General features: G+C 40.4%; 1 protein-coding gene, 3 non-coding genes and 1 pseudogene across 5 annotated transcripts; 1 reads left to right on the top strand and 4 right to left on the bottom strand.

Annotated features, from left to right (window-relative positions):
• Window positions 1-482: 482 nt before the first annotated feature.
• LOC150048123 (zinc finger and SCAN domain-containing protein 12-like) lies at window positions 483-6,872 on the bottom strand (annotated as a pseudogene). The gene is made up of 3 exons (XR_016539321.1): window positions 6,717-6,872; window positions 4,693-6,301; window positions 483-3,670 (listed from the first exon to the last, which is right to left on the bottom strand). The product of XR_016539321.1 is annotated as a zinc finger and SCAN domain-containing protein 12-like (transcript).
• Window positions 6,873-10,978: 4,106 nt separating this feature from the next.
• LOC150048122 (olfactory receptor 2B11-like) lies at window positions 10,979-11,923 on the bottom strand. Its single transcript, XM_090356191.1, has one exon. It carries the CDS (start codon window positions 11,921-11,923, stop codon window positions 10,979-10,981), a length of 945 nt encoding a protein of 314 aa, XP_090212317.1.
• A 5,851-nt stretch (window positions 11,924-17,774) lies between these two features.
• On the bottom strand, window positions 17,775-17,848 carry Trnat-ugu (transfer RNA threonine (anticodon UGU)). The gene has a single exon. It is a non-coding gene; the product is annotated as a tRNA-Thr (tRNA).
• Window positions 17,849-18,686: 838 nt separating this feature from the next.
• Trnal-aag (transfer RNA leucine (anticodon AAG)) lies at window positions 18,687-18,768 on the bottom strand. Its single transcript has one exon. It is a non-coding gene; the product is annotated as a tRNA-Leu (tRNA).
• A 1,522-nt stretch (window positions 18,769-20,290) lies between these two features.
• Trnam-cau (transfer RNA methionine (anticodon CAU)) lies at window positions 20,291-20,363 on the top strand. The gene has a single exon. It is a non-coding gene; the product is annotated as a tRNA-Met (tRNA).
• The last annotated feature ends 1,334 nt before the right edge of the window (window positions 20,364-21,697 follow it).

The raw sequence follows: 21,697 nt of genomic DNA, 5'->3' as shown, positions 1-21,697 counted from the left end.
TTGCAATGATTTGTTACAGAAATAAACCATAGTTATTTCGTGTGAATTCTTAAAACCAAAAACATTGAGTAGTTTTCACTTTCCGAACACATAGTTCTTTGATTCTGCAAAGAACAATCTGGAATGTATGTATGTGTATTTATTTACATTTTGGTGATATACTTATTAGTCATTGGGTCATGTGTTTACAGAGGCATTTTTAAGTAAGCTAGAAGATCCAGGAAAACCAATGACATGGTGAGTTCTAGTCCAACAGGCTTCCCCAAGGCCAAGAAAGACTGATATCCTAGCTCAATGGCATTAGGCAGGATGAACTTTTTTTTGTTTTCTTATCATTTGAATCATTAATTTTATTTTCATCTAAGAAACGTATTTAAACTGTTTCTTTACTGTTATTATAAAGGTGATGTACCGAGGGTTATAGTTACATGTTAGATGAGAAGCACATTTCTTTTTGAACATGTCACCCCTCCCCTCCCCACCCACCAGTTGAATAAACAAACAAGTGATAAGGAAAAGAAAACTAAGACAGCAACAAAGAAAATAGAAACCTCTTGTTTCCATTTCCATTTTTATCATTACATTCTAGAAAGGTTCTTCTCTGTGCTCCACTACTGAGAACTCCATGTGGGCCTTTACTTTTAAATCTTTGCACTCAAAGTCTATTTGGGAAATGTGGACTGATCACTTATATTTGCACATCTACTATTAGAAGGGATGAACATTCTTTGAGGTCTTCAATTGATTGGATATTGAAACTCAAAATGTGCTTCACATTTAAACGTTCATATCCAAACCACTTTTACAGGCATACTCAGAATGTTTGACCATAGATCTGGGAACCCCGTGGCCCATCAATGTTTAAACATAAAATTAACTATTATAATACTGTAATTCCAAGCATTAACTAAACTATTAAAACTTTAAATCATGCTCCCAACCTTTTGCTTTCCTCAAATAATTTAATAGAAGAGCGTCAGTTTAACATGTCAATTTATATTTATCTTCAATATAGACAAGAATGTGTACTACCTAAAGATTACAGTTCTTTTATCTGGCAGTAGTAGCTTGTAGATCAAGTTAGAATCTTAGGTGTTACCTTCATTATAGTAACTCAGTAACAAGGATTCCAATTACAAAATAAATTGACCAGTAACTCTATGTAATAATGTATACACACAGGACTAAAGGCAAAATCAACAAAAAAACCAATGTAGGAAATACAAGGCGAACTGGAAATATCTCACATATTTATGGTGCAAAGATATGGTATGGGATCTGCTAATTGATAAAAACCACTTCAAAGGTTGGCACAGAATGTTATAAATACACAAGTTTAGGCACACAAATCAAATAAATACAACCTGTTAGTGCAGAATCCTGCTTGAAGGGACCACGAGAATTGATTGGGTGATCCATTTATAAATAAACATGAAGTAAAGAGACTGAGTGCTTGGGAACAGTGAGGAGATGCCTTTTCCATACACACCCTCCCATATCCTCTGGAACCACCAATCATCAAGGAACATGAAGAACAGTCTGACCAAGAAATATGTGACATCAGGAACCCTGGATCAAAAAACACCACTGCAATACCTCAGTTGCTCACTCCAGAAAAGCTCCTACTCCACCTGATACTCTATCCCAGAAGGTAACATTAAATCTAAACCTGAAAAATTTTAAAACTTATGAAACAATTTCACAAATATTGAAGAATATACTAAATAAAAATTAGCAAATTAATCCATTAACATATTAATAGAATACATCATGACTGTAAAACTGCAGATGCAAAGCTGGTTGTGTATTAAAATGTACATTTATATGATAGTTACATTGGAATGATTTCTATAATAAAGGCTAGAAAAACTTCATACAGAATACAAGTAATTTCATCATTTCTCACCCTTTTGGCTAAGATCAAGTGCAGAATGCAGGTACCCTTGTAAAATAGTGACTAATATTTATGCAAAAAATAGGAACGTGGGCCAGAAGTTTGGCCTAGTGGTAAGAGTGCTTGCCTAGTATGCACAAGACCCAGGTTCAATTCCTTGGTACCACATACATAGAGAAAAAGCCAGAAGTAGTACTATGGCTCAAGTGGTAGGGTTCTACCTTTGAGGAAAAAACCCAAGGACAATGTTCAAGCCCTGAGCTCAAGCCTAGGACTGGCAAAAAAAAAAAAAAAGAATGTACAATAGACACAATCCATGGCCCTACTGTAAAATATATACTACTAATTTGATGTGGGGAAATCAAACTGGAAACTATGAATGTTTGAAGCTAATAGAGTTCCTTAGGTTAAAAATTAAAATCAACACCTCACACATATGATGCAATTTCTACTTAAATATAAGGCACATAGTCAGGAGATGGGTAGAATAAATTCAAGAGACAAGACATTCCTAAGAATTCTAAAAAGCTTCCCCTGTGAGGTTCTTTTTCTGACTCTCTCTCCAGGGGGGTTTTCTTTTCCTTTTTTCTCATAACTTTTTCTTATCAAAAAGTAATAGATAGAGATGTGGGGGGGGAAGGTAATAGAGCTGAAAGTTAAACTAGGATCTTAGTTTGGCCATGAAGCATTTGATTTCAAAGTTACTATCTCTGTTATAGTGTATCATTATCTTTTAGCCTAGAATTTGAAGGCAATTAGACAAAGCTGGTCATAGAAAACACAATTTGAGCCAGGTGAGGTGGCTCACGCCTATAATCCCAGCTACTCAAGAGGCTAAGATATGAGGATCAAGGTTCAAAGCCCGTCGGTGCACAAAAGGACCTGAGACTCTTATCTCCAATTAACCTCTAGAAAATGGGAAGTGGAGCTTGTCTCAAGGGTAGGGTGGTAGCCTTGAGCTGAAGCACTCAGGGACAAGGCCCAAGCCCAGGGGTAGGGTGACAGCCTGAAGCTGAAGAGTTCAGGGTAAAAATGTTCAACAAAGAAAGAGGTTCCACTAGTGCACAGAAAGTTCATGAGGGAGCCACAAGGGAATAGCTCGAGACAGTTCATGGACCCTAAGTTCACTTGCTGCTTTCTGTGCTATTCCCAAACCAAAGCCTTTCACTAATAAAGCCATAAGTGATCTTCCTAAACCCTCCCACTGTGCTTATCTTTCATTCAAGTTGTCACTGAAGTTTTTCCAGTATAACCAATGCCTTCTCCACATTCTGGATATTATCATATCTAAACCAAGGACCTGTTCCAGCACCTCCACCTGATGTATTTCTGGTCTCAGCAATTGTAAGCAAAGTTCCCTGAGTCTTCTGAAGTTCTCTGCACTTCAAGTATTGAGACTTCGAAGTAACCACCTCAAGGCTGAAGAAAGATCTGTGATTTCCTTGCTAGACTGATTCTGTGTCGCTGACACAGTCCTCTTCCTCTGTCATGAGTCCAGATCTTTCCTGCAAGAAGACTGCCAATCTGGAGTCAGAGAGAGCTTAACAGAAGATTCACTCCACCTCAAGGTGCACAATTTTTCAGGAGTATTTCCTTGTAGTTAGCCTTCTTCCTAAGACAACAGTAAACAAATACAATTATTTATTTTATCTAAATGTTATTTCCCCTGTGTCTTGCAAACCAGTCCATCAAACCTATATTTTCAGAGTTAGGGATGTAGCTCAAGTAGTAAAGCATCAAGTGATCAGCATGAGGCCTGGGGTTTCAATTTCCATACTGTAAAAAAAAAAAAAGAAAGAAAAATCAAGAACAAAAAAAACCTTCATATTTTCAGCAAAATCTTTCCTACCACACTAAAAAAAAAAAAAAGTAATTTGTCCTCTAGAATTCATACTACTTATTCTCTTACCAAGTGCTACTTTATTTCTAAATCATATTGAACAACAGTTGTAATGACCTGTAGTCTAATTTAACTATATATGTAGATTTTACTCCCACACTAGGCTACAAACAGTGAAGAAAGAAATCTGGTAAGCCAGGTGCAGTGGCTCACACCTATAATCTTAGCTACTCAGGAGGATGAGATCTGAGGACTGCAGTTCAAAGGCAGCCCAGGCACCAAAGTCCATGAGATTCTTATCTCCAATTAACCACTCGAAAATGAGAAGTGGTGCTGTGGCTCAAGGGGTAGGGTGGTAGCTTTGTGAAGAGCTCAGGGACAGCACCTAGGCCCAGAGTTCAAGCCCCATGACAAAAGAAAGAGAGAGGGAGGGCTGGGATGTAGCTCAGTGGCAAAGCGCTTGCCTAGGAAGTGCAACGTCCTGGGTTCGATCCCCACTGCCAAAAAAGAAAAGACAAAAAAAAAAAAAATAAGAAAAGAGGGAGATGGGGAGAGAGGGAGAGGGAGAGAGAGAGAGATCTGGTATTATGATTTAGTTCTCCATAGCACCAAATACAATGGGCAGCATACAGTGGGCTGTCATTAAACAGCTGAAGTTCCTGCGTAGCAAAAGCAACAGCCAATTTGCCCCAAATCATTACAAATTAGTATTTCTCACCAGCCTGCATTCTTTGAGACAGTTTCCCTATAGACATCACACAGAAACAGATTCTCTTCCTTTGTGGATGGTCTGAGAATTGAGTAAAAATTCTCACGAAATGATCCCCCACACTCTAGTATTTACAGGGACCAGGTTGTTACAGATTTTCTTGTGCTTACATGAGACCTGACCCCTGTGTGAAGGCCTCGCCACACTCATGGTATCGGGAGGGCTTCTCCCCAATGGGGTTTCTCAGACCTTGAATAAGGTTGGTGATTCCTTGGAAGGCATTCTCATTCCCATCACAACTGGAGGGCCTCTCTCTAGTGTGGATCCTCTGTTGTTCTGGGAGAACTCATTTTTGAGTAAAGCCCTTTTCACATTCACCATATTTATAAGGTCTTTCTCCCCTATGAATTTGCTGGCGTTTTATCAGACTTATCCCTCGAATAAAGGCCTTTTCACATACATCACACTTGTAGGGTTTCTCTTCAGTGCAGATCCTTGGATACTGGGTAAGGCGGCTCTCACTGCAGGATTTCCTGTGTTCCTGTGCTGATGCCACCTCTCTTTGTGGGGATCACCAGGTGTGTAACAAGAGATGAGTTATAAACAAAAGCTTTTCCACACTCTTTGCACTTGTAAGGCTTTGTACTGGTGTGGACCCCTTGAAGCTGAGTAGGCATGGAACACCGATTAAAACTCTTATTACACTGAAGACAGATATACGGTCTGTTTCTTCTGTGGCCCTTGAGATGATGAAAGAGGACTGCTTTCTAGTGAAAGGCTTTGCCACATTCATTACAGTGGTAGTGTTTTTCTCCTGAGTGAAGTCTCTGGTGTTGATTCAGAGCTGACCACTGACCAAAGGCTCGGCCACACTCATTGCACTTATATGCTAAGTGACCACCTACAGTCTCTTTAACTGTTAGTTATGTCTGTACTATTCTTTCAAGCTTTCAGGAAAGTTTATATATCATTTTCCTTCTTACACATCTCTCAAGTCATTTTCACGATTCTATTTCAAACTTCTTTTTTGTCACATATTTCTTCTTGCTCCACTCTATGTTGTATCCTAATGCTGGGGTTTACTTCATGTTTTATTATAAGATTTTTCTAGGGATGGCTCTAGTAGCATGTTGAATTCTCTGTTGTGAGTCTGAAGATGGAGAATGGTGACTCAGTGCCCAGCATAATCTACCCGGTCTCCAAAAGTAGAAACAAAAGCTAAAATCATATTCATCAACATTCCAAAACACTCAGGTCCATTTCTGATGCACTTAAGTGTCATCAATGTGGAGTCACTATATTTACTATAATGTTATACTTCACTATAGCCTGGAAATCCACAATCTTCCTTTTTCAAGGAAAAATCATACTTTGGTTTTCTTCCTTACCTGGCCTCCTGACTCATCAAGCTCTCTCTCTCTAAATCTTCCAACACAGTTACCACCTCTTCCCCTCTCTGGATGGCTATCTTGCACCCAGACTTGGAGCTCCTCTGGCAGGATGGTCAGGAACTGCTCCAACACCAGTAGCTCTAGAATTTCTTCTTTGGTGTGGCTCTCTGGTCTTGGCCACTGATTTCAAGGTTTTGTAGTCGACTCAAAGCCTCCCGGGGTCCAGATGTTTCCTGGTAGCAGAACTGCCTAAAGTATTGTTGAAAGACCTCTCTGCTATGGATACTGTTCTTTGGAAAGTTTGGATCTTGTCCAATGGCATGTTTACCCTCTTCTTCCTCCTCCGTCTGTACTTCCAAAAGCTCCTCCTGATCCTTGTGGGTCCAGAGATCCCAAGTAGATCCCAGCATAGTTAAGCGAAAGTTCAATGGGTATCTTGCTCTTTCAAGGTTTCTTCCCCACTGGACCTGAGGAATAAGCATCACTGTTAACACAAACTGCCATAAATTAGAATTACAAATTCTAAAAATTTAAGTATGTCCTTTGAAAGCCTGAATCGTGGTTAATTTTCTATGTACTTAGAGAAATACATATGCTTTGATAGAAAAAACTTTGGACTAAAAAAAAAGAAAAAAGCATGGAAAAGATGCCAAGACCTTTAAGGAATACCATTTGGTAGAACAACATGTACAAAACTTTCCACTGGAAAAAAGAACTAAATGGGAGATGGAGGGAGTCACAGGCCGCCCTAATCCCCCAGGGGCAGGAGGATGGCCTCCGCGGAGAACGCTTGGACACCGGAGGAAGCGGAAGCCCCGACGGAGCATGCGCAGGCTAGCGGGAGCCCGGGATACCCGGACGCAGAAGTCCCCGCCTTCTCACCTGCAACCGCGATGTCTGGAGCACAAGTCCGCTCACCGGAGCCCGCGGGTGACACTCTGAGGACTCCTTCCCCAAGTCAGAAGAGCTGAAGGCCAGACTCTCCGGGAACCAGAGCTCACGAGAGTGGCTCGCACAGGCCCGAGAAACGGATGTGGAGGACTGGCTGGCTCCGGTCGCGAGACGCACTTCCGTGGTAGCTCTAGGAAAAGGAGGGCGGGATTTTCAACTCGGTGGTTTTCCTATCCGACCAATGGGGGGGAGAGGGTGGGGCTTCTCTAGCCAGCGGGTAAACGGGATTGGTTATCTCCGCTCTTTCGCCTTTATCTGATTTTCCCACGACCTTGAATTGTTTGGGGTTGGCTGGAAACTGTAGATGGGGAGGGAAGTCTCATGCTTCTCCACTCGTAGATTTACTTGGATTTCAGCAGTTCTGAGATTGGAAGTGCTTTGAAGAAATACCCTCAAGAGATCCTCTCCGATTCAAGGGTCTCCTTCCACGGACTTCTCAAAGCCCAACCGCTGCGGGCTCCTCCAGGCTTTGTTGCGTGAGCAGTGCCCTTGTGTGTGCTTGACGACAGGCCGAAACACCAGAGTCCGACGCGAAGATTGTATTTACATGTTAACTCATGTAACTTACATGTACATAGATAGTTCGTGTATTACCTCGTAGTAGTATTCCGTGGTATGTACATACCACCATTTGCCCATTCACCACTGAAGGAATCTGAGTGGTTTCCATTTCGGGGCTATTACAGGTGACGCTGTTAGAAAACATTCGCCGACAGCCAAGTCACATCTAAGAAGTCAAGACTCCGGAGGACACAGCTGGAGGACCAGTAGTTTTCTCAGGCTTTCAATATACTCTATAGCCAGGCACCGGGAACTCAGCGCCTGCAATACTAGCTAGCTACACGGGAATTTGAGATCTGAGAATCTCATTTCAAAGCCAGCCTGGGCCGGAAAATCCTTTAGACACTTATCTCCAGTTAAGGAACACAAAGCTGCGAGTGGAGTTGTGACTCCAGTGGGAGAGTGCTAGCCTTAAGCACAGAAGCTCAGGGATAGCACCAGGCTGCGTTGCAGTACATGATCCTGAATATGGCCGCAGTGTCCGTTGTAACTTAATCGTGGGTACCTTCATGGTATGAGGTACCCAAGGCCACAGTCAAGGTTTATGTAGATGCAATATGACTATTATTAAACAGTGGGACACAATATCTGATCCACTTCTATCCTAGATATCCTCACTATCCTACACATTTCTGATCCAGGGGTTGAGGGTGCAAGGCACAATCTTTTTGTTCTGTTTTTGTAGACATACTGTCTTTCCTAATCTGTTACTGGGGGCGGGTATTTAAAATTAGGAAGGTGATAGTCTACACCAAAGTCTCCAAAGGCCTGTTTCATATATTTCCATAGCTTTCATGAAAGAACATTATATCCTTTCCAATTCTGTTTCACTTTCTGTCTCCTTAATTTAAGAGTTGTTTTCTAGTGCAAGAGTTCTACTCTTGCAAATACATCCTTGGTTATGCCTGTTATGTGACTGTACTTAAACTCTCAGATGTCTCAGACTGACAATAACTCATAGTTCTTATACCTAAGAAGCATGATGTACTAGCTCAAATGCAGATTCTCAGGCCTGCCTCAGAAACTGATTGAGGTGGTTCATAGTGGAATCTAGGAAAATGTACACCAAACAACTCAGCAGATGGAGAATTTATATCCTTTAGAAAATACTAGCATAAGAGAATAAGCACAATACCAGACAAGAAGGTAGTAGGGTGAAAATTCCACTAAATGTTATACATCTGCATATATAACTTTTTGTTTCTTCCTATTTTACCATTTAAGAAAAATGAGAAGCTGTAAAAGCACAAAATAACCCAAAATTTAGGTGGCAAATGTAAAATAATCACTTCATTAGAAACACATCCTTTAAAAACCTGATCTGTTCATATTTTAAATCTTTTAAAACCAGATGTAATGGAATTATTTCAAGATATTGCCTTGATATTTGGAGAATCCTTTAAGGCAGTTATCAACCCTGGACATTATATAACTTCCCAAAAGACATCATTGCGTGAATAGTTGGTTTTGCTTCGTACATAAGTCTACTATATTTTACTTACCTTCACTCTACAATCTATGTGCTTTTGTGTTTCTATAGTAGCAGGGATTGAAGTCAGGATGATGTGATTGCTAATCAAGTGCTCTACCACAGCTCAAGTCATGTTGGGTCTCCCACTCTTGCTTGGGCTAACCTCAAGATCACAGCCTTCCTACCTTGGGTTTTTGAGTAGCTGGAATAATAGACACATACTCTACCACACCACCTAAATCCACGTATGTCTTTCCCCACATTTTAATGCCAGTACTGGAGCTTTAAAGTCCTCTTTTTCACTTCACTGCTAGTGCTCTACCATTTGAACCATACCTCCATCCTGGCTTTTTGCTGGTAGAGATAGTCTCCCAAATTTGTCTGCCTAGGCTGAGATCCTCAGATCTCAGTGTCCTGTATAGCTAGGATTTCAGGCATGAGCCTCAGTTGCTCAGGTACTTCTGGCTTTTTGATGAGTCTCATGGACTTTTCTGCCTGGACTGGCCCCAATCTGTGATCCTCAGGCCTCATAACTGCTACATAGCTAGTATAGACTTAAGCTACCAGTACTGTCCTCTGGTCAGAGCCTCAAGCCATTTTCTGGGCTTGGGATTGGGATAAGATGACTCAAGTAACTTCCATAGGCCAAAGCATTTCTCACAATTTTTGAAGTACTACTTTCTGGGATTAATCCTCTTCATTTGGTGTTTCTGGCTTAGGTTGGCAAAAAGATCTCAGAAGTCCTGCCACTTTGTAATTTAAAAAGAAAACTGGGCTGGGAATGTGGCTTAGTGATAGAGTTCGATAACTCAGTACTACATAAACAGAAAAAGCCAGAAGCGGTGCTGTGGTTCAAGTGGTAGAGTGCTGTTAACCTTGAGCAAAAAGGAGCTCACAGACAGTGCCCAAGCCCTGGGTTCATCAAGCCCCATGACTGGCAAATAAGTAAATAGTTAAACAATATGTTGACTATCTTCCTCAAACATAAATTATATGTGTATTTACTGTTGCTTATTAAATGGTTTCATATAAGAACAGCTGTTGAGTCCTGTATTTTGTACAAATGTAATATTGGCTACCATTTTAAAACAATTTCAAACTCTTTTGTTCGAGGCTACATTGGTGTTTCATTGTGCCCCAAGCCTCTAACTCAATCCTGCCTCTGCCTCCGAATGCTGAGATTATAGGCATATGCCATCAGGCCCATCTAAACTTCACTTTTAATGTTTTGTTTGTTACATATTCCTTTATCATACTAGTATGGTTCATCCTGAGGCCTTTGTTTTTCTATTTATTTGTCAGATATAAACTTTTTCATAACTGTGTTAGAAAAGATTTTATTTTCAATGAAAGCACTGTAAAATTATTATTTAACATTAAATAATTTTTCTATTGATATTCCTTTCCTTTATGTGATAAGTTCTTAAAATTATCAGAAAAACTCATGAAAATAGTTTTATATTTTAAGGAACATTTCATCCAGTTTTTAATAATTTTTATTTTTATTTTTGTTGATCATGGGGCTTGGACTCAGGGCCTGGGTGCTGTCCTAGAGATGTTTTCATTTAAAGCTAGTACTCTACCACTTTGAGCCACAGCATAACCTCCAGTTTTCTGGTGGTTAATTGACGATAAGAATCTCACAAACATTCTTGCCCACTGACTTTGAACCACAATCCTCAGATCTGAACCTCTTGAGTAGCCAGAATTATAGGTATGAGCCACCAGTACCCAGCTTCATAATTATGTTTAAGTCTTTAGAGTTGTAATATAATGAGACACTTTTCAAAGTAATCCTTTTCTGATTTGTGTATTCGAGAACTTCAGATGATCTGAGCATTTTCTCTGACACTATACTGAAAGTTGAAAAGTATTTGCACACAAATGCTTAGGTGTCTTCTTACAAAGTTGCTTGTATGCATAAGATTTTTTTTTACTTTGGAACATAGTTGTAATGGAATATGTCTTAAAAAAAGGACATTTCAGCCTAGCATGTGGTTCGTGTGTATATTCCTAGCACCGTAGAGGCAAAAGCAGCTGGATTCTTTGAGGCTGGACTGGGCTACGTAGTGAGACCCCATCACACAATTAAGTCAACAAACAAGAGCAAAGATACTTCAGATACTATTGGGCTCATTCACTTAAAAGAAGTGTCATTTTCTCATATTCTCTTAGATGAAATAGCTTTTCTCAGAAGCCTCTGCATAGCTCCTATTACTTCCTTGTTTCTTAGGGTATAGATGAATGGATTTGCCATAGGCGTAATGACACAGTAGAACAGGGTCAAGACCTTGATAACATCTTGAGAGCCATCCTCTGGAGGCTGCATGTAGATGTAGATTCCAGGCCCATAAAATAAAGATACCACCAGTAGGTGTGATGAGCAAGTATTGAAGGCTTTAAGTCTCCCAGCAGCAGAAGGGATTCGAAACACAGCCCGGGCGATGTAACTGTAAGACACAAGAATCATGGAGAGAGGCCCCATGATCAGGAATGTAGCCACCACAGCTAAGGTAATCTCGTTGACAGTAGTGTCCCCACAAGCCATCTTAATAAGACCAGGCAGCTCACAAAAGAAGTGATCTAGCACCTGATTCCCACACAGGGGCAGCTGCACTGTGAGTGTGGACTGAAGCAGTGAATTGGCCAGACCGATGAGCCAAGCAGTGCTGGATAGTTGCAGACAGAGCTTCTGGTCCATGATCACGGAGTACCTCAGTGGCTTACACACAGCCACGTAGCGATCTAAGGCCATGATGCCAAGCAGGACACATTCAGTACAGCCTAGCCAATGAAATACATAGGCCTGAGCCATACAGCCTATGTACGGGATATTTTTGTTGGGCCCTCCTAAGTTGAACAGCATTTGAGGTACCGTCGTGGTGGTGAAACAGAGATCCAAAAAAGAAAGGTTGGTAAGGAAGAAATACATGGGACTTTGGAGCTGAGAATTGAGTTGAGAGACCAGGATGATAGCAAAGTTTCCCAGCAGTGTGAAGATGTACGATGTCAAGAGGACAAAGAAGAGAGGGAGATCCAGCCATGGATATTTGGTCAAGCCCAGGAGAAGGAAATTCTCTGGAAAACTTGAATTCGTGTGCTTCATGGAATTTTGAAAGGAGGGACCTGCTAAAATCAAGGAGGGGAGGAAGGTGATTTTTTTTTAAATCTTAAATGGAAGAAATTCTGAAAACATTGAGGGGAAAAAAGCTCACATTTATGGGAGAGAGATTGTTTTATATCCTCAGTAGAAATCACAAAAATAGTAAAATAATTATAATTAATGTAGACAGTTGACCATTGTTAGTAGGAAAAAATCGTTTCATTCTTTTTTAAGAAAAGCTACAAAATTTTATTGTGTCATGACATATTTAAACCATCTGTACAAATCAATCTTGGTGGTTTCTCCTTCACTTCTTTGAGACACAGGGTTTGTTTGTTTGTTTTAAGGAACATGCTCGTATCTTTTAGTGCACATGTTGAAACAACATAAACTTCTGTTCAAGGCAGCTTGTTTAATCTGGCATCCAATCACCATGCACAGCCCCTTAGAAGAACTAGTGTACTGCACCCACTCTCCTGGCAGTCCTCTTCACTTGTGTGTGATATTTAAACATCCAGGGGAATGAGATAGCACCAGGAAGAGGAGGGAAGGGAAAGAAGAACCTGGCCAAAGGACATCAGCTGAAGTTGGGCAGAATGAGCCCCCGTGAGTCATCGGTGCCATTACCCATGTCACTGATACTCTCTCATAGGTGCATGTGGGTGAGTTCTGTGGTGAGCGGGTCTTCAGCAACCTTGATCTGGCCCATGGATGCTGAGGACACAACCATGTGATGGAGGTAGGTAGTCTTGTGCCATCATTCTATGCTGGACTTTCTGAAACAGAAGAGCTAGAGGATGGTTTTATAACAGCAGCTTTCCCCTAGAATTGGTACCTTTTCATGTAAGGCTTTCTTTAATGTATGGATATAAACTGTGCCTGGTTAGTGAATGAAGCTGAATATATTCTGCTCCCAAATATTGGCCATTTTGGAGTGTCACATGACTTTGTTGAGAACTGATATACTGGAATACTGGTGGAAATGTCAATGATAGCACATGAATCTGCCTCTTCTCTTCTCTCTTCTCTTCCCTTTTCTTCCCCCTTCTCTCTTTCTTCTTTCCCCTCCTCTGTCCTCTTCTCCCATCCTTCCTTCCTTCCTTTCTTTTTCCTCCTCTTCTTCCTCCTGCTCCTCCTCCTCCTCCTCTTCCTCTTCTTCTTCCTCTTCTTCTTCTTCTCCTTCTTCTTCTTCTTCTTCTTCTTCTTCTTCTTCTTCTTCTTCTTCTTCTTCTTCTTCTTCTTCTTCCTCTTCTTCTCCTTCCTCTTCCTCCTCATCTTCTCCTCTTTCCTACTCCTATTCCCTTCTCCTCCTCCTCCTTTCCCTTTTTCCTCCTGCTTCTCTTCCTCCTCCTCCTCCTTTCCCCAACCCCTGCTCCAGTGTTGGGGATCAACCCTAAGGTTTTATGCATGCTAGACAAATGCGATATCAGTTAATTACATGCCAGGTAATATATACTAGGTATATTCCATAACATTCTCAGCCCAACAGCCCAAAATCTTGTGTTATGGTTGTTATGATTCTTCTATCTGAGTGAAAAAGAACTACCAGAGGGTAGGCAATGTGTTCTTTTCTTAGATATCTGACAAGTGAAGAAGAATTCAATCACAAGCTCTTGCAGGCTCACACCTGTAATCCCAGCTACTTAGGAAGCTGAGCTCTGAGGATCAAGGTTCAAAGCCAGCCCGGGCACAAAAGGACCTGAGACTCTTATCTCCAATTAAACCTCTAGAAAAATGGAAAGTGGGCTTGGCTCAAGGGCAGGGTGATAGCCTTGAGCTGAGGAGCACAAGGACAGCGCCATAAACCACCAAAAAAAAAAAAAAGGCAGCTGTTGCATAGGATTTGACTCTAGTGAAAGGATATAAAGAAAGGAAAGGGAACAAGGAAATTCTCAAAAACTTGGAGACATTCTGATTAATGTCCTATGATGAGCATCAAAGAATATGTCCTTTGGGCTAGGAGTTTCGCCTAGTGGTAGAGTGCTTGCCTAGCATGCACAAAGATCTGAGTACAATTCCTTGGTACCACATGCATAGAAGAAGCTAGAAGTTGTGCTGTGGCTCAAGTGGTAGAGCTCTAGCCTTGAGAAAGCCCAAGGACAATGCTCAGGCCCTGATTTCAAAGCCCCAGGACTGGCAAAAAAAAAAAGAATATGTCCTTCATATTATGGGAAGACTGTGTAAAATATTTTCAAATTTTCAAACTGTCTTTTAAGTGATTATAGCATTGTGATTGTATGTTCTCACCAGCAATCAAATGGAACTTCTATTGCTTCACATCTGTATCAGCATATGATACTGTCAGTGTTTGCATTTTGTCCATTCCAAGGTGTGTAGTGATATCTTGTTGTTTTAGAGGTTGATTGAAGGAGGGAAGGAGGGAGGGAGAGAAGGAAAGAGACAGGCAGAGGAGAGGGGAGGAGAGAGAGGGGAGGAGAGGAGAGGGGAGGGGAGGGGAGGGGAGGAGAGGAGAGGGGAGGGGAGGAAAGCAGAATGATTCCTGAAGACAAATTAAGTTCAGCCAGCTAGTAGGGAAACAGAATGCAGAACTCAGGAACATGGCATGGGTAGAAAATAGAGGAAAGAGTTGACATAAACTAAAATTTTAATTTGAGGTACTAGAAAAATGAATGCAGTAAACAGAAAGGGCACTCAGTACGATGGTCTGGAATTGATTATTTGAGCAAAGAAGACCTCTTTTAAAAGTATAATTTTAAGTTTGGCCTATAAGGATTAGCTTGAGGGCCCATTCACCTGAAGATTGATTCCTGCCTCTATTAGAAACCTCTAGGTCAATTTGACCAGCTACTCATTTGGATAATCATGCACTACCTGAACCCATGGCTAGGATAGTTTTGTTTTAGCCATTTTAACCACCCGGAGTAGGAGATGGTAAACAAATACAGGCAGGGAATATGTCTCCTAAAACTAAGAAAATAAGCTATGGTTGAAAGGCAGTCAATGTGTTCACATAGAAGTTCGCAGAAGAAAAGAACAACGCACAATCTTGTCCTCTCAGAAATATCCCCAGTCGTTTGATATTTGGGAATTTTCTATATTGTTTGATCCTCAATTTGATCTTCAGAGTACTAGCTTTTAAAGAATTTTTGTTTCCTCATACAACCTGCATGCTCATTCCTTCCTTTCTCTCTTAGACAACTGATCTTTTGGAAACAACTCTGAGACTGAGATTAATATATGATTTGTTTGGGATGGTGAGAGTTCACTTATTCACTGAGGAATCTTAGCCTGCTTGATCTTGTATAATTCACAGCCTTATTTTTCTCTCAAAGCCTAATAAAAACCAAACCAAACTCAAGGCTATTGAAGCTGATGTTGGTGGAAAAAGACATCACCATTAGCACATACCTTTTTTCATCTGGATGTTTATTATGCAGATGTGATCATCTGTAGCAGCGTAGTCAGGAGAAAGGTTATAGAAGCACCCGATTCTAAAAGTCTCAAGAGAGAGAAGGGGAGTTTATCACATTAGGGTTCCAACAATAGCCTCCCAAAGTCTTTGTATAAGTAGATAGAAAGAGGGAATTCTAGAAGATAAAAATTCTTTCTCTTCACTCCATATCTGATCCAAAAGCAGATTAAAAACCAGTTCTCACCCAACAGACCAGGGATCCCTCTGAGACTATCGCGGGTAGACAAATCTCCCCAGAGAAACAGCATGCATTGTATACCTGCCAGTTTGGTGATGATTATAGATTGCATCAGTTTCTCTACTCATTAATCTTATTTTAATAGCAAGGGAGTTAGGGATTTATTCCACCAATTTAAAAAAAAAGTAGTATTATTGTTGTTAATAATGTTAATAATAATTATTTCATTTCATGCTCTTAATAACTCCTGAGGAAGATGCTAAGATTGCTAAAATTGGTAATAGCTGAGGAATTTGAAGCTTAAAAGTTATTAAGCAATTTGTCCGAGGTTAACAAATAGTAAGAAAGAAAAGGAAAGAGAAAAAGAAAGAGAGATAAGGAGAGAAGAAAGGAAGGGAGGGAAGGAGGAGGGAGGGAAGGAGGGAGGGGGAGAGAGAGAGGAAGAGAGGGAGCGAGGAAAGAAGGAAGGAAGGAAGAAAGGAAGGAAGGAAGGAAGGAAGGAAGGAAGGAAGGAAGGAAGGAAGGTGGGAGGAAGGGAGGGACGGAGGGAGGGAGGGAGGAGAAAATAATGGGTTAATGGGCTCCAGAGACAGACTTATACTTGAAACTATATTTGGCCTTTACTGAATGATAGAATGGTGCACATCATTAAATCTATTTTGTCATCTTTAAAGAGAGATGATTAGAATATTTATGCGACAAGATTGTTGGTTAATTGAGTTTGTGTCTGTGGATACAGTCAATAACACTTCCTTTCCTGTGACGATAGAGGGGAAATGAATGTTCTCAAGGCTGACTAGCAAGGATGGGCCGGCTTTTTCTCATCTCGTGTAAAATTTGAACCCAGTGTTGCAGATGTCATGCACTTCCTTCAGACTCATTGGGATGCTTATTAAAATGCATATTTCTAGGCCCCTGACCAAACAAGAATTGAAACCTCTCAACATCAGTCCCAAAGAATGTATTTAATCCTTAGGTAATTCAAAGGCCCACTGTGTGGAGAACCACTGCATTAGAAGATGATTGTATTTTGTTTGTTTTACTTTGTAGAACCAAAGTTTAAATACCAGTGGGACCAATTTATTTATTTCCTCAAAGACTAAAGTCTCCCTTGAAAGTAAAAGCACATAAACAAATATAAATTACCATTGCTCTAATATAAATAGAATCTAAAAATATTTGGAAAATATTGTAGAAAATAGGTAACATAGTCCTAAATTTAGACTAAATTCCTTTACACTAAATAATAAATTAAGTCAGAATTCAGGGAAAGCCTTAAGAATTAGAAACATTTTGCTTCCAATGAGAGACAAGAGAAGATGAGTAAGAATTGTAACAAAATTAAAACAAAGGTATGACAAAGAAAATTCTGGAAAGTTCTGAAGACCAAGGATACTCATCTGTATAAAGCTAGAGAGTTATGAATGATAATGTAGACTGAATAGAGACACTCTAGAAAGTCATGCTGGAAAAACTTGAATAGACCTTGTAAGGCTGTAGCAAAAATAAAACTGAGGGTCTACTGACTATTTAAGGATGTTGCCAAATGTTGCTAGATTGCCATGGTGAGAATCACCCTGTGATTTTTTTTTTCTCATACAAAAGAGAAGAAAATAAAATACATCTGTTAGGTTTACCAGAAAGGCAGAGAAAATCCCTTTGGTGAAAAGTCCTTGTAGCATGCCCTCTTCATTTTTCGCCATAGACTTTATCACAATCTGACTTTTTTTTTTTTTAAACTATCTTTCTCTTTCTGGACTGTAAACTCCATGAGGGGGAATGAAGAGTCAGCCTTTATTAATTTTAACAGCTCTGTGGCTGGCACTTGGAACAGGACAGTGAAAGCAGTCAATAAATACAGGTCCAGTGAATGCTAAGAATAATGGGAGATGTGAACACATGAAATGAAATCAATTAACCTAAACCTGGCACTTAACTTTAAAAAAGAAAAAAACGGCCTTCAATTTCCTTTTACCTTCATAAACTAGGTCTCGACTCCAGTGAGAGCCCATCTGCTAACGAATACAGCTTTAGATTTACTGTCATTATGAGGCACCCTAATTCATTTTGTAGTTTTTAATTAATTATTCTTATCCTCTCCAAAAGACAACCCAATGCTCTCATTGTACTACACTAAGTACTTTAATTTATATCAATTCTTGAACTACTCAGGTACAGAACAGGACTTTCTTTACTGAATACCAGATACCATTTACATCATGTTGTAATGAAAGGGAAAATTAAGGCCCCACTGGGAGTCGAACCCAGGATCTCCTGTTTACAAGACAGGTGCTTTAACCAACTAAGCCATGGAGCCTACCGCTGATCATAGCTTGACATACACACTCCTGATCTAAAGTTTCTATGATTTTTTTTTTTTGTAATTTAACTAAGAGAACTTAGATTCTACGTTCTAACTCGTTGCCGAGGCTCTCGGAGGATGGAACCCGGTGAAGACTGGATGCTCAGCTCGTGCCCTTGGTGTCTCACATGCACTGGGCCGCCCAGGAATAGAATCGGTGGCAGAAACGTCCACGCTTCTGGGCTTATTTTTCTCCCATCCTCATCTCATTGTCACTCACATCCAGTGGTTATCTTATTTTATCTCCGTAGGCAGCCCAGGAAAAACTTCGGGGTCTTTTTCAACCTTAACTGTGGGTTAGAAAAAGCTAGAGAATCGACGATTTATAATTACTAAGTTCAAGGTGAGAATCAGTGAGGCTCTTTCTTGATATGAAAATACATGAAGTGCAAAAGTTGAAGAACAGTTAAGTGAGTATGGAAAATATAATGTGTGACTAAATAATACATTTCTATTAGCTTGCACCTGCAAAACATATACTTAATATATACTCTAACTCCAATATGGTAGCTCAGAAAAATTGTGACCAGTAGAACTGGATGGAAAAAGGAGTAGACTTTCATTGTGATTGTATTCTTGCACTTGCAAGGGAGAATAATTGAAACCATGTGCTCTACTTATTTCTGTATGAATACATCAAATAAAAACAGGTTGCTCAACTGGAGACCAACTCCAATTCTTAGGTAAAGGGAGAATGCACTCTCTTAGGACTTACAGGAACTGTTATAATTCTTTCATGAAACAAAATTCCCATTTACTATTAGGCGATCTATAGATCTCGCTACAACAAAACTGGCAGCGGTGGGATTCGAACCCACGCCCCCGAAGAGACTGGAGCCTTAATCCAGCGCCTTAGACCGCTCGGCCACGCTACCACCCACTGCTTTTTCTGGGAACTTAATTATATAAAAGAAACAACTGTATTCTTTGACTAAAATTCCTTCCTTCCTTCTTCTTCATCTTCTCTCTCCTCTCGCCTGTCACCTCTCTCTCTCTTTCTCTCTCTCTTTTTCCCTCAGAATATTGTGATGCAAATAATTTTCATCCACCCGTAAAATAAATTGGGCTTCCCGACTCCTAATACCGCAACCGACAGACTGCGTTTGATTCTGAGCTCTGACCCCCAACTCTGAAGTCAACGCCCGACACGCATCAAAACCAGTCAATTCTTTGTCTGCCCCGCCAGCTCCTTTTTCTTTTCTCCAATGGGAAGTCAATGTTAACATCAAGCAGAAAACAGAAGGGCTCCCATCCCAATTGGTTTGGAACTCGATTTCTTCTTTGCATGAAAAGAAAACAGTGTGGCGAACGCAAGGATCCATTTGCAAATGGCGCAGGGCTTTTCATCCTCTCCATTCTCCTTTTCAAAGGCTCCAAGGCAACTATTTTAATCCCAGCTGCCCTATTTAACCACAGGGCTATTGGCAAGTTGGCTCAACAGAGATTTACTTTGCTCCTAAATAAAATGGAGACAATACGACCTTCCTTCACCAGAGGGTGACATTGTCAAAAAAAAAAAAAATGTACTCCTTCCCTGACTTAAGGAATGACATCCCCGACTGTACAACATCGTACTACTAATCAACAAGAAAATTGCACTTTTGAAAACGCCCCTTCAAATATTGATAGCAGTTTTATTTTTTAGAAAATACTTTTAAATTGTTGGAAAAAGGTTTCTTATTCATAATAAACTCTCCAGAAAGTTTGTCAACCTGATTTGTGTCCTTAATCAGGATTCACAGACAAGTATTTTGTGTCAAGTGTTCAGTGTGTTAAGTGATGAGATATCTCCTTTCACAGATAATGAACAAAAATTGCACAGCATAATTCATTAACTCACAGGTAAATTCTGTAACTAAAACAAATAGAAGGCACAAGGGAAGATTGATACTTGATCCGCAATAGAAAATGTAGGACCTTTGCCATTTTCTCAGATTGCCTTACCTTGAAATTCAGAATCTCAATTTTCCATCCTAACTTATCCCAGTTCAACCTCCCCTCCGCCCTTGTCAACTGTCCTTCTCTTGTGCTCTGAACTTGCATTCAGGTGTTGTGGGAAACAAGGATGCAAAGAGCTGAGTAACTCCTGAAGAGCTTTCTGTGACTGTTGGTCCCGCCTGGGGATCTGCACACCTATGGTTCTAATGTGTCACTTTCTAGCTACATTCTTCCCCATGCTGTGTAAGGCAGGCCATTGTTGCATATTTAACCAAGGCTAAAATCCTAAGAAGACTCAGGGCGGCAATTAGGAACATATTGAAAGCAACAATAAACCAATGATAGAACATCCATTACCATTTTGTACTTTATCATAAAAAGTCATTCTGAAAAAAAAAATGCCATTTATATGTGAGAGACTTAGAACCACTAGATTTCCTAAAACTCCTGCTAGCCAGCGCCTTCTTAGCGCAGCAGGCAGCGCGTCAGTCTCATAATCTGAAGGTCCTGAGTTCGAACCTCAGAGAAGGCAGCAAGGCTTTTGACAACTCAGTTGAAAACTCGAGGTAGAAAAAAAAATTACCACGTTATATGATATTAAGTCTAGATTCCAGGGCCACTATTAACGTAACTATAAATTAATCTTTAAGAACTTTCGGGATCTTATTGTGTACCATTTCCTTTGCTATTAACAGTTTTTAGACATAAATCACAAGGTATTACAAGATCTACCTTATACCATTTGTGTTAGTTACTGCCTACTTGTGCCCTAGAAAATTATCACACATGTATCCAGAGCATATTTTTGTTGGTGGGAAGTCTGAAATGGATTCTACTGAGCTCAAATCAAACCATAGCAGAGCTGCCTTTCTTCTGGGAGTTCCTGGGAGGAATCCATTCCCTACCGTTTGTGTGCTAGAGTCCTGACATTGTTTGGCCCTGGAAGCATTAGAGGCCTCTGTTATCTGTAGTTTCATCTCTGGCTGAGAGACTCTCCCTCAGTCTAATTAATACTCATTTGTGACGAAGAATTGTAAAAATCACATGTCTACCACCAGGTGGCGCGTTTGAGTAAAACACAATCCTCCGTTAAAAGACACCAGGGCATCTCACCAAGGAACCAACTGCTTGCTTTGAGTTGCATGAAAGCTGATTTTCAAGAGCAGGAGGCTACTTCTAGAGTAAACACTCAGGATAGCTGTCCACAAATGACCATCAATTATCTGAAGGTGAAAGCAATGTATGAGGATAATCACTACATATATTGTTACTCTAGGACAACCATCTCTGTGAACCATATAGATACAATCACCACCTGAGATGCCTCTGCGTGGGATTCACATGTTCAGCTGGGCTCCAGGCAGACCTAGGAGCCTTTTTCACAACCCAAGCAAACAACATGATCCCATGGCAAATGATGACTTTAATGAGGTGGGAGAGATGGTGATAGTGTGCTGCAATGAGTGGCTCAAGCAACCGTTACCAAGTCCACCGATTTGAGGCCAACTTAAATGTGACTCCTGTGTCAAGAATGCTATTTGGATCATAAATATTGCACCTAAGTGAGAGGACTGTACAACTGTCCTGGGCAGCCCTGAGCTTGTGAGGACTGCCTTGGCTATAGCTGAGGAATCTCAACATATGTTCAGCCACATTCTTCTTTGTATGATGAATGCATTCTCCAGGGATGATTCATGATTTGGGGCTGAGTAGTGCCACACACAGAGAGACCAGCACATTCTAATCCAGAGACATGGTGTCCTTCAGGGTATGAAAGATGCTAGGACCAAGATGGAATGCTTCTTATCAAAGTAGAACAGAGGAAAAATGAAGGACAAAAACCATACTTGCTTGTTTGTGTTAGAG

The sequence above is a fragment of the Megascapheus bottae genome, chromosome 22, assembly GCF_031878675.1.
Source record: "Megascapheus bottae isolate mThoBot1 chromosome 22, mThoBot2.hap1, whole genome shotgun sequence".
Classification (NCBI taxonomy): Eukaryota; Metazoa; Chordata; class Mammalia; order Rodentia; family Geomyidae; genus Megascapheus; species Megascapheus bottae.
This window is presented reverse-complemented; position numbering and strand designations above follow the sequence as displayed.